Source organism: Microtus oregoni, unplaced genomic scaffold (genome assembly GCF_018167655.1).
Source record: "Microtus oregoni isolate MIOR12 unplaced genomic scaffold, Mior012 000171F_ref0000002, whole genome shotgun sequence".
Lineage (NCBI taxonomy): Eukaryota > Metazoa > Chordata > Mammalia > Rodentia > Cricetidae > Microtus > Microtus oregoni.
This window is the reverse complement of record NW_024544827.1, coordinates 616,139-631,933: the sequence shown is the minus strand read 5'-3', so window position 1 is coordinate 631,933 and position 15,795 is coordinate 616,139. Positions and strand designations below refer to the sequence as shown.

Sequence of the window (15,795 nt, the reverse complement as noted above, 5' to 3'; positions counted from 1 at the left end):
CAGTTGGAATGGGGCAAGGGGCACAGGTGGTTTTTCCTCTCCCAGCACAGATGTATGGGAACAGATATCCTGTTAATTGATGTCCTGCCCGAATCTATGGATATAAATATCCTGTTTTGCAGCCAGGGACCCTGACCTTACTCTGCACTTACAGTCGTTCATCAAAAGCTTTGTGAAATGACGTTACAGCAGCCAAGCTGGGATCTTTCATAGGGGGAGTTGTCTCTTCTGTGAATTACTGATATTCTAAGTTGGGCACATGTGCTGACTATAGGCATCCTGTTTCCTTAAGCAAACGGGAGGTTCTCATTAGAGCAGGCCAGCTGCGGGTTCCTTATCGCTTGGGGCCAGATGGCTGACCGGCTGACCGCAGATATCTTGCCTGGCTTCTCCGCCCTTGTTCTCAAGTCGAACTTCCCTGCTCTAATGTTACTTGCGTTGCTCCAAAGTTTAAGCCTGGCATTGCTGCTGCTTAGCTGTTTGTCTATACTGTGGGGGTCTTTCATGGCCACTTTGATATGTAAACAGTGCACCATGCCAACACAAAAGCGCCAGCCACCCTACTCACTGTAGCACCTTTTGAAAACCCAGATTGTGTCCTTCTAAGTGGTGAACCACAGCTCTTTGAGAGCGCAGGGCAGTTTATTCTGTGTGGTGACGATCTGCCTTGCTATCGACTCAATTAAATTGGCCTGTGTTCTTCTAGTCTGATTTTATTGTTCTGACAAGATTTGAAATGGTTACATCTCCCAAGTTCTATGATTAGGCATTTGATGGCAGGTGAGTATTATCTGAGGGGAAAAGTGATCTTTGTTTTATTAGCCAGTGGCAATAGATTTGTAATAACCTCCTGATGCTGTCTTACAAAGTTAGCTTGTTAGGAAGACTGGGCATTTTGAATTACTGCTTGAAAAGGTATCTAGAGAGAAATGTCTGCTTACTTTACTCCTATTCCCTAAAAAGGACCACAAAGACGCTCAGAATCAAATAACTAACACAAGAACATATGTGTACATGTGCCTCTGGGCAGGACTGTGTTTTAAAATCTGTTCACAAGCAAGTTTCTGAAATTGTGAAGAAAGTTGCAAGGGCTCGTGAGTCTAGACTTTAAGTAGCAAAACTTATCACTGAGCTTCCTGCCCAGGCCCACATAGAACAGCGTAGAATAGGAATTATCTGGGAATAGTTTCTGAACGTTAGAGACTTCTAAAATCTCTGCAACTCATTGTGTGTCCACTTATTTGGAATTCTGCCTTCTAAAGAGTTACATCCAATCTCAACTGCCCTGCTCTTATCTTAGAGGCCAGAGAGACACTGCAATGGGAAGGGTGCTTCTGTTTCCTGCTCTTGTTTCATTCGGAGACTATGACTTGTTGTATCTCAATTGGCTGAAATCCACGGACAGCGGATGGAGTGGTGAAAAACGTGTTAGGCAGCTCCCCAGGGCTGATGGAGCCAGAGTCACTTTGCACGGAACTTCCACTGTTTTCAAACTGGGAGATTTTCTTCTTGATCATCTTCCTCTCCTTGGCTCTGCGATTCTGAAACCAGATTTTCACCTGAAACACAAAATGCTTTATGCTTATTGGGGACTACTCTGACTGTGGTCAAACACAGTGACTGCTAGTCTTACAAGGCCCCTTCCTGAACATCCCCTCATTTGAGTCTCATGGTAACCTTGTGAAGTATACCCATTTTACAGGTTCTAAAAAGCTTTGGCGCAGAGAGGGCAAGTGCTTTGCAGGAAATGAGACTGAAATCATCAAATCTAGGTCTACCAACTTTGAGCGCAAAACTCCCTTGCATCCTCTGTCACACAAGTAGAAATAATTAGATAAAGACAGCAAGGACTGCTGATGAGAAAGAACAATTTAAATAGCAAAGGTGATTACAGTCAGTCATTAAGAGAAACTTCCTTATATTAAAAAGTTAGCAACACCTAGACCTGAATGAGCAGGGTCATGAAATACCTTCTATTTCTTGTTGGAAATCAGCACCAGAGTGGTGTTAATGTGCCTACGCATGGATGGAATGCAAACGGCAAGAGATAAGGCTGTGTATTAATGGACTTTACCTTTTTCTATAGACTTCTATGATTCTAGCATCACTTTTAGACTTGAGGGGAAAATCACCAGGTGCTCATGTAATTGCAAAATCCGAATGAGTGGAAACTGCTGACCTTTGCTGTAACTTGATCTTCATTGAGTACTCACAGTTAACTAAATTCAAGGCAGACATCATAACATCATACAGCCCAAAGAAGATTGTGTTCCTTATCTTGAATGGCAGAAAAGCTCCATCCATGGAGTTGCACTAGTGTGCAGTTCCTCTTGTAGTTTGTTTGACTGATAGGGAGCGGACAGTGCCAGAGTTGTGAAATTTTCACTTCTCCCACTCAGTACTACTCGAGAGATCAGATCAAGGTTTGACTTGATTGTTGAACTGTATTGGAGTTAAAATCTCTTTGCATCTCTCCACTCCATCTCTTATTCCCAGGCCCACATGATACCCACCTGTTCAATAGTTAATCAACCCAAAGGCCAATGAAACAACATAGGCTGAGTATGGGTTTAGCGGTGCTTGAGGAAAGCATATATCCTCTATTTTGCTATTTCCTCCAAACCCTAGACAATTGAAATGACCACATGGGATATGTTTCATAATACCTGTCTCTCAGAAAGGCCCAGGTTAACTGCCAGCTCTGACTTCCTCCGGATGGTGATGTATCTATTGCAGTGAAATTCCTTTTCCAGCTCCAGCCTTTGATGATCAGTGTAAACCACACGATACTTTTCTTTTGTTCTGGTTTTCCCTGTTGGGGGAGAAAGCATGACATTTCATCTTATTCTCCTCCTTTGGAGATTATTTGGGTTGAAGGAACCAGTTACTCTTCTTACTTTCACTTTTTACTTTAAATTTTAAAGCCAATGTATTTTAAAATCCAATATGTCATGTCTATTTCTACATTAAATGCATTATTATCTGTGGCCATGATATTTATATCTAATCATTCTAATACACACACACACACACACACACACACACACACACACACACACACACACACACACACATATATATATATGAAACAAATATCTTTTTAATGTTTCTCCTGAAATGATCAGTCAGATTATAGCTACTCTTTTGGCCCACTGCTATATCAAAACATTTAAAATAAACACTCAACCCATGAATTTCATTCCATTTCCATCCACATATAACAACTGAAGGAATAGCAATGGCAACACCCACCATGAATTACATTTTAGGCAGTTCTTTCATGACTGTTTCCCATTAAGCATCTTACCTACTCTGGTGAATTTTGCAGAAAATGTATTATCCCTATTGTATAAATAAGGAACCCAAGGTTCAGTATACGTAAGTGAATTTGTGCTGGTGAGCTTAGGAGTATAGACCCAATCATGTACCTTTGATGCCCAGTTCAGTATGCTAGATTTATTCCCAGTTTAAACCTGTTGGGAAGTGTAATTCCAAGTGTGGCAAACTATTCTGGAATCCTGACGTAGTTACATGTGCTACGTAGAATGAATTTGTATAGTTTGAAAAGAAAATATTCATTGCTATTTAGCAAATTATGTTTCAAAATAGCTCCTATTATTTGTTACAAAAAGTAATAGCTTTCCTGTGGGAGTCTTAAGGCATTTTTATCTCCAAGTGGCTAGTGAATGGGTGAAGGAGGACATGTTGACTTAAGCAGACTGAAGTGAGCATTGCACGTGCTTTGAAAGGATATCCAAACATTTGGCTTGTGTTACAACATTGAGCTAATTTCTCATGCTCTCCTTCAAATGGAGTTTTATTCCTCCTTTCAAATTTTCCAAAGGTGATTAGGAAGTTTCCCTTTCTTTTCAGTTTCTCTAACCCCCTCTAGGATCCTGCTCTTTTTCTCTGTGGCTTTTAGAAAGTTCTTCTGATCTTCTCAGGTTGTTTTTGATGTGAGATTTTGGGGGGCGACCTGTAGGACAAAGACTTCTTTAAAGCGGGTCCCTAAACTCCATTGAGGTGTTAAGATGCAGCACAGGCCTAACAAAGGAGCTACATAGCATGGATCCCATCCTGAACCCTCTTTACATTCAGGAACATCAACCAATTGGCTTGGAATTTACAAGCCCTAAACAAATGTCAGACACCCTTTCATCTCCAGGAAGGGGGGGGGGGGTCATGGATGCAGAAACAGATCTAGTTTAGGATTCAACTAAATGGCTCGATATGTGCTACTTAATGAAATGAAACTTCCCTCCCTTGAAATGATGGGTCCCAGCCAATTAACTTGCCTCACAGCCCCAACCTTTGAGCAGGATTTCTGAATCCATAGAGAAACATAGGAAACCAGGGATCTGACTTTGGCATATTCCAAAGACAGAATGTATGCTGAAGGATGAAAAAGGAAAACCTGAGTTCTAATGTTTTCAGAACCTCGAATTTTAGGATTAAAATATAATTTTGAGGAGATTTTCCCTAAAACCCTTCCTGATCAAAAAGGGACTGAGTTTAAATTTTAACTTGAAGCAGAGAGGTTAAAATTCAACTTGTGTGTGTCTGTGTCTTCAGTTCAGTCAATTAATCAGTAAATATAACCAGACTTCAAGAACTCTGGAAAGGTTGTGGTCCTTCCCCACCCCCATTGGTCATAAATTCCCCTCTTGCAGTTTCTTCTGAGGACAATAAAAGTCAAGACCAGGCCTCTTTATTTGCCATGAAAATGCTCACCCTTTCCGGCAATATAACCTCCAAAGAAAGGAGCGATGAGAAGGGCCTAGATGCATATCAAAGCTAAACAAGTGTTAAAAGGGGTCTGTAGCCCCAGTCTGATAGATAAGACCTAAACCCCCAAGAAGACAGGGGAGTGTACTACCTGCACAGTTTACAAAGAGAAACAAATAGGTATTTCCTGCAACTCCTCTTGGGCTGCCTTCTCAGAACCCCCATTGCCTCTTCCCCTGATGAGTGCAGGGATTTGGACACTTTCTGGTAGAGGATAATGGCCACGTCTTCCATAACTAAAGCCGAACACAAAGAAAGCATGAAGAGTACTTGTTTTTATTGTTTACATTCCTGTTTTTTCCAGAGACAATGACATTTTGAGAGCAGAGAATTTCCTTCTCAGCCAATATTGAGAGTTGATTTAGGGATGAAAAAAGGCGAAGATTTATTAAAGAGCTATTTCCATTTCCCTAAAGAATTTCATTACTTCTTCTACAAAGATATGAACAAACACTTCCATAGTTCATAGTGCTCCTTCCCAGCGCCCAGGAGACAGCACCCTCACAGTTCATAAGGCAATGTCACCACATGTGATGACTTACTATCACCATAAGTGTGTTTGAAACTGTGCTTAGTGGAGAGACTCTGAGTAGTCAAAGTGCTATAGGCAGAAAAGTCCTCATGAAGCGTTAGTTAGGATCATGATGGAAAGCCAGTTTTCTTAAAAAGGCTGTACCACCATGATGACTGTTTACCTAATGGCAATCCTTTATGCTTTTAACTAAAAATCACATCCAAATTCATTTAAGAAATTCACCAACAAAATATGGAAAGCCAAGGAAGACAATGGTAAGCTTCAGGGATTATTAAGAAACTCAGTTTGTGAAGTGTCCTAATTGAATAGAACTTTTAATTTTTATTCCCTTAGTGTTGAATGGCTTAATAAGAATCAAACTTACTTCCCTTTTGTAAACAGGGCGGTGTCTTTCTAGCTCTGCTTAGGATAGTGCTTGACCAATGCTCATACAGGCTCATAGTTCTGTACTAAAGAAAATGAAAAAAAAAAACCCAACAAACCCGACTTGTTCTCATGCACTGGGCATTGTTTAAAATATGAGCCTGTATGAAAATGTTGACATTCATAGAAACTTTTGGATAAGATTTTGTAAAAGCTCTGAAAAGACATGTGTTTGGAATAGAATACTAAGAAAAACTATAATCATCTGGAAGGCAGTAATTTATTCTTCATGTCAATCTCCTCGCTTTCATTAGGAATCATAGCTGTAATAAATGCTCCCCCCACGTTAACTAAAGTCTCTTTCAATTATCTTCATTAATGTCCAAACCTGTCATTGGATTGCCTTAACCAAGAGAAGGGCTATTTCCAGTTTGTTGTCCATAGATCTTTCCTCTCAGCCCTAAACCACATGTTCTGCAATGCTCCAAGGTGAGCAGAAAGCTTCGGGAGATCTGACTCATTCACTCATTCATTTTACAAACACTTAACCCCTGCTCTGTTTGCTAATCATGTAAAGGGGTACATTTTGGTCCAGAGAGTCCAATGGGGTGATGCCACTTATTTTTGTGGAGTTTATGGCCTGATATCATGAAAGAGACTCAGTGAATCTAGAATCCCAGACTATGCAAAGCATTACTTACGTGTGTACTGTGCTGTGCTCTTATGCATATTCATCATCTTTTAAAATTGTTGATAAATAACAACCTGAGCTACGAGAATATAGCAAACCTATAGCTTCTAAGGAGTTCAAATGAAATAGTTGGTTAACCAAGTCCGAGCAGTTGCAAGATCATTCTCAGTGTTCACCTTCTAAACAACACTGAAGAGAAAACCCCGCAGATGGCATAAGTCAGGTTTGAGGGTTTAACACAGACTAAGGAGGCTCCTTCTCAACTTCTCTTGGCATCAGAATTATCCAAAGAAAGCTCTGAGATATATATCAGATGAAAGGTTTAAACTCTTGTGTTTTACCTTTATCAGCAGAAAATTCATCACAACATAATTTTCCTATCATGTCTCTTTCTCCTCATTGTTTTTTATTAAAAGCAACAAGCCAGTGGCATCCTTCCCTTAACGTGTTGCAAAGTATGTCTTTTTTAAAAAAAATGTATATTTTGCTTATTATTAGGTTTTAATGAATGGATGTTAATTTTATCCCCAAGATTAGATATAACAGCAGCTCTAGGGATGGATGCCCTTCCCTAACCTCATTTTTGAAAGTGATATGACTCACCCTTGTTTTCTTTTTAATGCTGTCTACCACCACAGGCCTTTAAGCAAGCTTGTAAGTGTTACTTTTAACCCTAATAATGAAAGTGGAGCTTCCTCCTTCTGGCTGAAAATTCTCCTAGAGGTGGGGCATGGTACCTTCCTATCCTCACACCTTTGCTTTTTGGAAGAGAGAGAAGAGAAAACACGGGATTATGAACAACATAATTACTGTGGACAAATGCTATTGACATATGTTTGCTTCTCCAGAGGGGATGAATGTGATAGTCAAACGTCACTATTTTTTATAATAACGGAGCAAGTATTAGAATAATAAGAAAGTGATAAGAGAACAACCGCAGCTGAAAACAAGAGAGTCACCCCATCCCTGTCCAAAATTAAAGCTAAGGATACTTCACTTTCTCTATGCGCCTCTCCAACAACTCCCCGCTCCCAGTGGTTGCCCATGAGGGCTTGCTGGGCAGCGACATTAGACCTTAAACTGGCATCTTTATGCTATCTTGTGTGTTGTCGCTGTCGCAGACTTGCATTCTGCCTCTGCAGTTCGTGGACACCTGCTGGAATAGCAATGAGGGCTTTAGGCACTTATTGGGGGATAATGCTGGTTGTACCTTGGCAGGTGTGAGTGTTGTGTCATATGAAATGACAGCTCAGTGCTGTAACCTCGCTGCCTCAACGATTCCCTGGGCGCAAAGGGACGTTGGAAAGTGATAGGTTTCAGACATTGCTAATTTGGGCGAAGCAAGCTGCAGTTTCCTTGAGAGTCCTATAACGGAGACGCTTTGCTTTGGAAGCCTTCATAGACAAGGGCCGTTGGTTGCCAGTTAAGCACCTACTAAGTTGAGCAGCACCAGTTTTTGGCAAGTCTGCACACCAGGGTGGGGAAAGATTTGAAGAAAGAACAGACCAGCATCGTAACAGCTTCAGCTCTCGTCCCCTCCACCCCGCCCCGTCCATCACTTGTGCATCTGTTTTCCCATCTGGGCAACGACAGGGTTGGATCCCGATCCTTATGGTTCATCAGGAACCCATGTGCTCACTCTTTTGACTGATCCAGAAAGGGTAAATAAAACCAAACCAAACCAACCAAAAACCCCAACTATCCGAAAGAGAGGTTTCGTCTCAAGCACTGCTTTTGGCCGGCTTTGAACCTAGGCGCAAAGGCGGGAAGTACTTATCCTGCCAACGGGCTACGCTGTGGGCTGCTTAACAGAGCTCTCCTGGAGGGCGGGGGTAGTGAAGAGTAAGAGGGCAGGCAGGCGGACCAAGAGTAAAGCAGGGAGGAAAGGATCGGTGCGGGGATAGATCACTTACCGGACACCTGCACAGTCTTGCGCGTCCACGCGTAGGGGCTGTGGCGGCTCCTGCTGGGAGAACTGGCACCAGCGGTGCCCGAGTCGATGGAGGCCAGTGACTCGCTGGCCGGGGCTGGCAGGCTACCACCGTTGCTTGCGCCACTGGTGGGGCCCAGATTGCTGTAGTCTGGTGAGCCGAAAACCGGAGAGCTCGAGGTCATGTCGTTAATGGGCACTGTGCCCATCGTACTGGACGGCCCAGGGTATGTACTCCAGTCTTCCCTGGGCGGACTGTAGGGTGAGCTCCAGGCTCCCAGCGACGGCCCATGAGGATCCATGTTAGGCATATGAGGGTACCCCATGTAGTGTGGATAAGCTGGGGCCGTAGTGAAGTTGGAGGCAGGCAGCGGACTACCACTACCCCCAGAGGTACCCACCCCTGTGCTGCCTCCTCCAGGGCTCCTGAGAGTGCCTGGGTACATGCCCGCTTCTTTTTCCAAAAGGCAGCTTCCATACATGATGACTTGGATAGAAGAAGTTGCCCCCTAAGCCATCCTGAGGTCCCTGTAAACTTAGCGCCAACCCGAATTTGAGACGCAGGAGAGAATCAATGGGTCAGCACTAGCTGCACCACTGGCTCCTCTGTGCGTCTGGGACTAACTCCAATCTCCCTTTCTTCCACCAGGTTTCCAGGTGACTGGTAGTGGGACGTAGGAGGGCCACCAAAGGCTGGGCTGACGTCAAGGGGCTTCAGGCTTTACATAGCATTTGCATTCAAATGAAGGGTCATTTCGCTTCCACAGGATCTTGTTCACTTCTTCAGGCAAGACCTTCTCCGCTGTCTCCCGGTCTTTCTGTGCCGTTTTCTGGGATTCTTCTGCTTCCTTAGCACCAGTTTTGCACTTTTGGAGGCAGTTGTTAACTCAAGAGATTTCTGACCAGCTCCTTTAAAAGGAGTCTGAGGCCTGCCTTTCGCTGATCTTCCCCTTCCCAGCCTGCTCTCCTGGTCTCCTCTGGTATGGGTTTTCCACTTGGCACGGGCCCATCATGCCACTGTAAAGGATTTTCCCTTCTTTCACACCCACACACTCCTCAAGGAGGGGGCTTTGTTTCCATGGGCGGATATTTGTTTCACAAATATATATATATTCAGTATCCACTGTGTGTCAGGAAGTGTTGTAGGAACTGGGGATACAGCACTAACGAACGTTTCTACTCTGGCTTCCTAAAGTTAGATTATAATTGAATGGAAGACTGATTTGGTTGGATGCTTAACAAACTCGCACACACTAAAGAATAATGAAACATATAGATTATGGGGGGGGGGACAAGTGGATAGTGCGTTATCTGAATGTCATATTAATGTACTAGTTTGAGTGTCTTTTTCTGCATCCAAGTCAGTGCCCCAAAGGAAAGGAATTCTTGCCGTCTCAAATCCATGGCAGCTGCAGCAGACTTGCAATTTCCTTCCAAAAGGATGAGCTAGGTTATCATTCTATCACTTATATCCCCAGACCCTTTCATCCATTTAAAAATAGAAGCCCCAACTGTATCTACATTACAAGACAGAGTTCACTAAGATGAAGCGTGTAACCAGCTTGCCTGCTGTATCCATTTATTCATCAGATACATTTTTGATGGCATTCTTGATCAGGTTTTTAATTCAAATAAGCTGTCCCCAATTATTTGACTCTTTAGACACAAAACAGATTTTAATAGTTTGTGAGATTGGTTCCCTCACCCCCTTTTTAGCTGGTTTCTTTTCATTTAATGGTTTTGTGGAAGTTGCAGCTTTCCCTGCAAAGGCTTCTTCATTCTTAAAACACCAACAGCTTTCTTTCCTTGCTGACTTTCTTGGTCTGTGGCCCCTGCTCTAAGCAGTGTTCTCTGTACCCCTTCTTTGTAGACTCCTCTGCGCACCCCTTCATATATCCCTCTATGTACCACCATCTCTGTACCACTTCTCTGCACTCATCTTTGTACTGTCTTTCTCTGCACCCCTTCTTTGTATCCCATTTTTTGCACCCCTTTGTATCCCCTTCTTCTCAACATCTTCTCTCAGCCCTCATCTGATTTGGTTTTTGCTGCTGCACCTACTTTCTTTCTTCTCTCTCTCTCTTTCTCTCTCTCTCTCTCTTGCTTTCTTTTGTCCCTACTTCTTCTTTACCCCTTCTTTGCCTTTTTTGGCTTGGTGAAGATGGTGTTCTGTTATGTGTGTTGCACATGTGTTGGAATGTGGAGGTCCTTGTTTGTGGGTTTAGCTTCAACACGATTCTCAGGTTCTTAGTTGGTTCTTGTTCAGGAGTCTGATGAATCTTCCTGTGCCGTTGCTCTCTGGGCTTTTCAAGATTCTGCCGATGTCTGTATTGATTAACTTGTACATGTGAAGGCTATGGTTACTTGAGGGAAACAGTTTTAAACCTAGTGGCATACGATTCATCTAACTTTCGGGAAACACTGTTAGTCCAAATGCAGAAATCTCTCCCATGCCCATCAAGAGCAGTTTGCTTACATTAAGCAAAGCAATTCCAAGGTTGTTTCTGAAGGTCTTGCTGTCACCACTGTAATTATAGAGGTTGCAAGATCCCTTGAACTGGATACAATGACACTTTCTCATTTTGTTCTTGCCAGCTCTCATTTGTTTTTGTTTTTTTTTAAGGCATAGTTTTTTTTAAGTATTTTATTAATTTTTGGAGAATTTCATACAGTACACTTGGATCATATTCATCCCTCAACTTCTCCCAGATTCACCCCACCTCCTTCCTACCCACCCAACTTTGTGTTCTCTCTCTATTTGAAGATTTATTATTATTATTTTTAAGTGTGTGTGTTCATGTGCATTCTTGTGCATGCTTGTGAGGGCAGGTGCCTGCAGAGGCCAGAGCTGACTAGACCCTTCAGGAGGTTGTAAGTCACTGGATGTGGGTTCTAGGAGTCTAACGCTGGTCCTCTGGAAGAGCAGTATATGCTCTTAACTACTCACCATCTCTCCAGTCCTCTTCCTTTAAAAAACCAAACCAAGCCAAAAATGAGTCCAGTTTATGCTGACCAATTACTCTTGGGTGTGGTGTCAATTTTTTTGGTGTTGTTCTAGGCTTTAAGTTTCTTAAATAAAGCAGCCTCTGTGGCCTTCTTGTAATGTTCAACCTAAGCTTTACCCCACAAAGAAAGTTCAGAAGTGCCCTTAATATGATAACATTTAGACATGAGTGTGCTGGTCATGCTGAAGCAGCCAGGGCAGAGCACAAGACACACAGGTTTTGGGTTTTGTTCACTTTACCGTGTCATGCCAGCTGTTGATTGGGGTACATGGGTGGCCTCCTTAATCTAAATTTCCAAAGACTTCTGGCTAGACTGATGGTTCCACCACCTTGACTCTGGGAATTCCAGCTCCAGCTGTACCAGTATCAGGGCTTAGCACTAACTAGTCTGTGAGTTGCTAATTCAGACAGTACCAAGCTGTACCAGTATCAGGGCTTAGCACTAACTAGTCTGTGAGTTGCTAATTCAGACAGTACCAAGCTGCCTATTGGTTTGATGCAGGTTGGTGTAAACCTGTTCACACTAACTTGTTGAATGGGAGCCTTTAACACAGTGAAAGTACTCAAACTTTTATGCCTTTTCAGAGTAAAGCAATATGATGGAACAAACAACTCATATTATTGAATAGGAAGCACATGAAGATACAAGGCCCCACATAAACTTGTTTTCAGGTGCACCCTCTTGTTTCAGTCTTTGGCACCAACGGATCCTGTTTATAGTGAAAGTCAAGTGTCCCTTCCTCCAAACTCAAGGTTTTTAAGATCCTAGAAAGCTAGAATCTAGGGTTTTCCTGAGAATGCCCAGCATCCTCTCCTCCTGGGTTGCCTCAAAGCACAGAAGCCTACATTGTCTCTAAAATGGTGTCATATAATCACATAAGGCAGTTTCTCACTAGAAACAGACGTTTTTGGTCATTGTTCCCTTCTTCTCCTGCATCCTTCCCTACTGGTCCCAGGATCTCATGAAAGCAGTGAAAACTTCCACTCATTGTAGTAAGATAGAGAAGAACAAGTATTTTATTAAGTGCTGGGTGCTGAGCTGTTTATGAATAAAGCCTCTGACCTTATTAAGCTTGGATCCTATTTTTAAACATTTATTTGTTTGTTTACTGTTTGTTTATTTGTTTTCTTTGTGTGTGTGTTGGAATGCCAAGGTCGGACGACAACTTGTAGGAGGAGTTGATCTTCTTCTGCCTTGTGAATCCTGGAGATTGAAGTTTGGTTGGAAAGCTTGTCAGCAACTGAACCAGCTCACTGGCCCTTAAGCTTTTATTCTAATGGGATGTTATTAGATAATTACATTTTGTGGTATGTCAAACAGCAATAACTTTTATGAAGGAAAAGAAAGCAATAGGTGATGTGGACTGTTGAAGAGAGATGCTGCAATTTTAAATGTAGTGGTCTCCAAGAATTTCTCTTAGAAATACTATGTGCATAAATCACAAGAGTTGATAGAATATGCCATGAGGAAAGATCTATACCAAGGGACCAAGTGGAAAGAGAATGTTTGTGCCAGCCATGGTGGCTCATGCCTTTAATCCCAGCACTCGGGAGACAGAGGCAGGTGGATAGGATCTCTGTGAGTTCGAGGCCAGCATGGTCTATACAGCTAGTTCCAGGACAGGGTCCAAAGCTGCAGAGAAACCCTGTCTCGAACCCCCCCCCCCCCAAAAAAAAAAGAAAAAAAGAAAGAGAATGTTTGTTTTCTATCGGAGAAAGGCTTTGCGATTAAAGACTACATGAGGTCCAAATGCTGAAGGAGGAGCAAAACTTTGTAATTAGGATTACGATTAGGTTTTTCTCTAAATGAGATACAGATATTGTGGGATTTGGAGTCGATGAATACCATGAATTGCTTTGGACATTGAATTTAAAATAAAGTATAAATTTGGCATGGAAGAACACATCTATCAGCAACCCCAGCATTTGGCAGGTAGAGGGAGGAGAATCTGGTTTTCAGTGCCATCTTCAGTGACATAGTAAGTTGGAGGGCAACCTGGACTGCATGAAAGCCTCCCTCAAAACTAATGAACAAGGAAACAAACAAATTACCAAACACTATAAGCAGGCAAGATGGAGTTAGGAAGATCAATTAAATATTTATTGCAAATTTGTGAGTGGCAGTGGAGATGGATTCTATGTATATTTTAAAGTTGTTTCTGAGAAGAAATAAAAAGTAATTGGCCAGTAAAAGGCTAATGAAAAGTCCTGTGCAAGGGAGAAGGATCAAGGCCATTCGCTCCCTCTAGGTAATGTACCTCTAGGTACTTCCCACGTTGCTCTCACTTCATCTTCACAAGAACTCCACAAATGGTTTACTGTTCCCATTTTAGAGATGAAAAGACTGAGGCTCTGAGTTATTTACTTATTTACTTTATTTACTTATTTAGTTATTTACTTATTTAGTTATTTACTTATTTACTTATTCTATCCTGAGGCAAACTAGTCTACGTGGTATTTGAAATAATACGTCAGCACAAAGAGGCATGGAGGACCTTTGCAAGTCCGGTAACAGTACATGGTGGCTCATGACCGTCATCCTAGCACTTGGAAAGCTGAGGTGGAAGATTGCCACGCGGTTAGAACCGGTCTCCACAGTGAGTTCAGGCCAGTGAGGGCTACAGAAAGAGGCCCTGTCAAAATAATTAAATAAATAGAAAGGAGAAGGGGTTAGGAAGGAAATGGGAAAGAGGAAAGGGAAGAGAGGGGAGAAAATAACGTAACCCAATGAATCCAATGTTACACATGAGGAGACAGAGGGCTTGAGAGGGCAATATTTTTAAGGGACTGAAGGATAGAACTATGATTGGAAAACAGGTCTGTCAACATCTTCTCATTGTTTCCACTAAAAGGTACTCTTCTTGCCTATGTTCTTTCTGTGCCAGAACTGTCTTCACAATCTTCAACTTATAGAAAGGAAAAGAGTTCAATTTTTCTCTGTCTCACAAGGCTTAGCTGCAATAACTAATTCCTCGCTAAAGTCTCATGGAGTAATTCTCCTCTCCGAAAGTTATCTTCCTTTTGTTTGAGTCCCATCAGAGATGCCTGTTCCTAAATAATTGTCACTGTTTGAAGGCTTCTCTGACTCTTTTGGGATCTGAGCACTCTGAGAGAACATGGGCTGATGTGTTTGTGTCCACTAGAACGGAACACCCTCTACTCGGCAGTTTGGGGAAATATTTATATACTGAATCAGTAAAGGACCTTTGGATTGTGAAAGGACTTTTGGATTGTGGATTGGAAACCATGGTGACCCAGTGACCCATTTGCAGGGCATGGGGGCAGGGCTGGTAATAATACTGCCCAGTGCTTGCAGTTCCACTTTAGGATTGTCCAGTTTTGTTTTGTGTACATGTGAGTGCATGTATAAATTTATGTGTGTGTGTGTTGGGAAAGGAACAGACAAGGAATCTAGTTTATTTAAAAGCAACTTTTGATTTCTTTCTTAACTGGAATATTAACCAAAGAGGCAGCTTTACTACAGGGAGTGAAATTTACAGAAGCATAGGTGGCATGGAGCTTCAACCCTCCGATGATTCCTCTCGTTGTCCAGATTAACTTTAATGTCTGAAGGAGACATCGAATGTGAAATTATTGATGGGCATGGGAATCTGATTAAACCTTCTAATGCTTCAGAGAACTCATCACTTGACTCTTTCTTTCTTTCTTTCTTTCTTTCTTTCTTTCTTTCTTTCTTTCTTTCTTTCTTTCTTTCTTTCTTTCTTTCTTTCTTTCTTTTTTCTTCTTTCTTTTCTCCTCTTTTTTTTTTCTGAGACAAAGTTTCTCTGTAGCTTTGGAGCCTGTCCTGGAACTCGCTCTGTAGACCTGACTGACCTTCAATTCACAGAGATCCTCTGGCCTCTGCCCCCCGAGTGCTGGGATTAAAGGCGTGTGCCACCACCGCCTGGCTTGACAATTTTTTTCTAAACCTAGATTGGTCCCTTAACGCTGCTTAGAGCAGTTGGGAGCATCTCTCCATCCTAGCACATTCCTCTCTAACCACTTTCTCCACCTCTCTGGCCCAGCCGGGGGCCAGGCTTGAGCCTTTGCCACGTGATTTGAAGGGCAAAATGATTTCTTTGTCTTATAGAGGTTGGATCCTGTTGTCAATCTTAGGGTTCCTCCTAGTCCTGAGAAGGACACACCAGAGTTCAGAATTTAAGTCCATTTCTGCTGGACTGAGGGTGAGATTAGATCAGAAACTTACGTAAGGCACACACTAGGAGATAATCCATGTAACTGGGAAAGCCCAAGCATATTCACTATGGGCCTCCACAAGGCACTCCACTTCTTTCAGCTTCAGTTTTCAATATGAAAAGTGGGCCAGACAATAGAAATCTCTCTACAGTGATGCTGAGAGGGTTCAGTGCACCAACAGATATTGCTATCATCCACAGAATGTCTGTGGATGACTACAAAGTATGGCCCTACCATGTCTCCTTGGCTCCACCCATGAATGGAATGCTTGGTAATTGGTATGAAGACT

General features: G+C 42.4%; 1 protein-coding gene across 1 annotated transcript; it reads right to left on the bottom strand.

Moving 5' to 3' along the window:
* Positions 1-387: 387 nt before the first annotated feature.
* On the bottom strand, positions 388-8,786 carry LOC121445280 (homeobox protein CDX-4-like). Its single transcript, XM_041647326.1, has 3 exons — positions 8,288-8,786; positions 2,667-2,812; positions 388-1,559 (listed from the first exon to the last, which is right to left on the bottom strand). The coding sequence occupies exons 1-3, from the start codon at positions 8,784-8,786 to the stop codon at positions 1,353-1,355; spliced, it is 852 nt and encodes a 283-aa protein (XP_041503260.1). The 3' UTR covers positions 388-1,352.
* Between the last annotated feature and the right edge of the window lie 7,009 nt (positions 8,787-15,795).

Bases quoted from the DNA above. Each gene is read 5' to 3' on its own strand.
- LOC121445280 (XM_041647326.1), bottom strand. From the start codon at position 8,786: ATGTATGGAAGCTGCCTTTTGGAAAAAGAAGCGGGCATGTACCCAGGC. The intron at 2,813-8,287 runs GTAAGTGATCTA...CTCCCCCAACAG, and splicing joins CAAGACTGTGCAGGTGTCCG to GGAAAACCAGAACAAAAGAA. The intron at 1,560-2,666 runs GTATTATGAAAC...TTTGTGTTTCAG, and splicing joins TGGGCCTTTCTGAGAGACAG to GTGAAAATCTGGTTTCAGAA.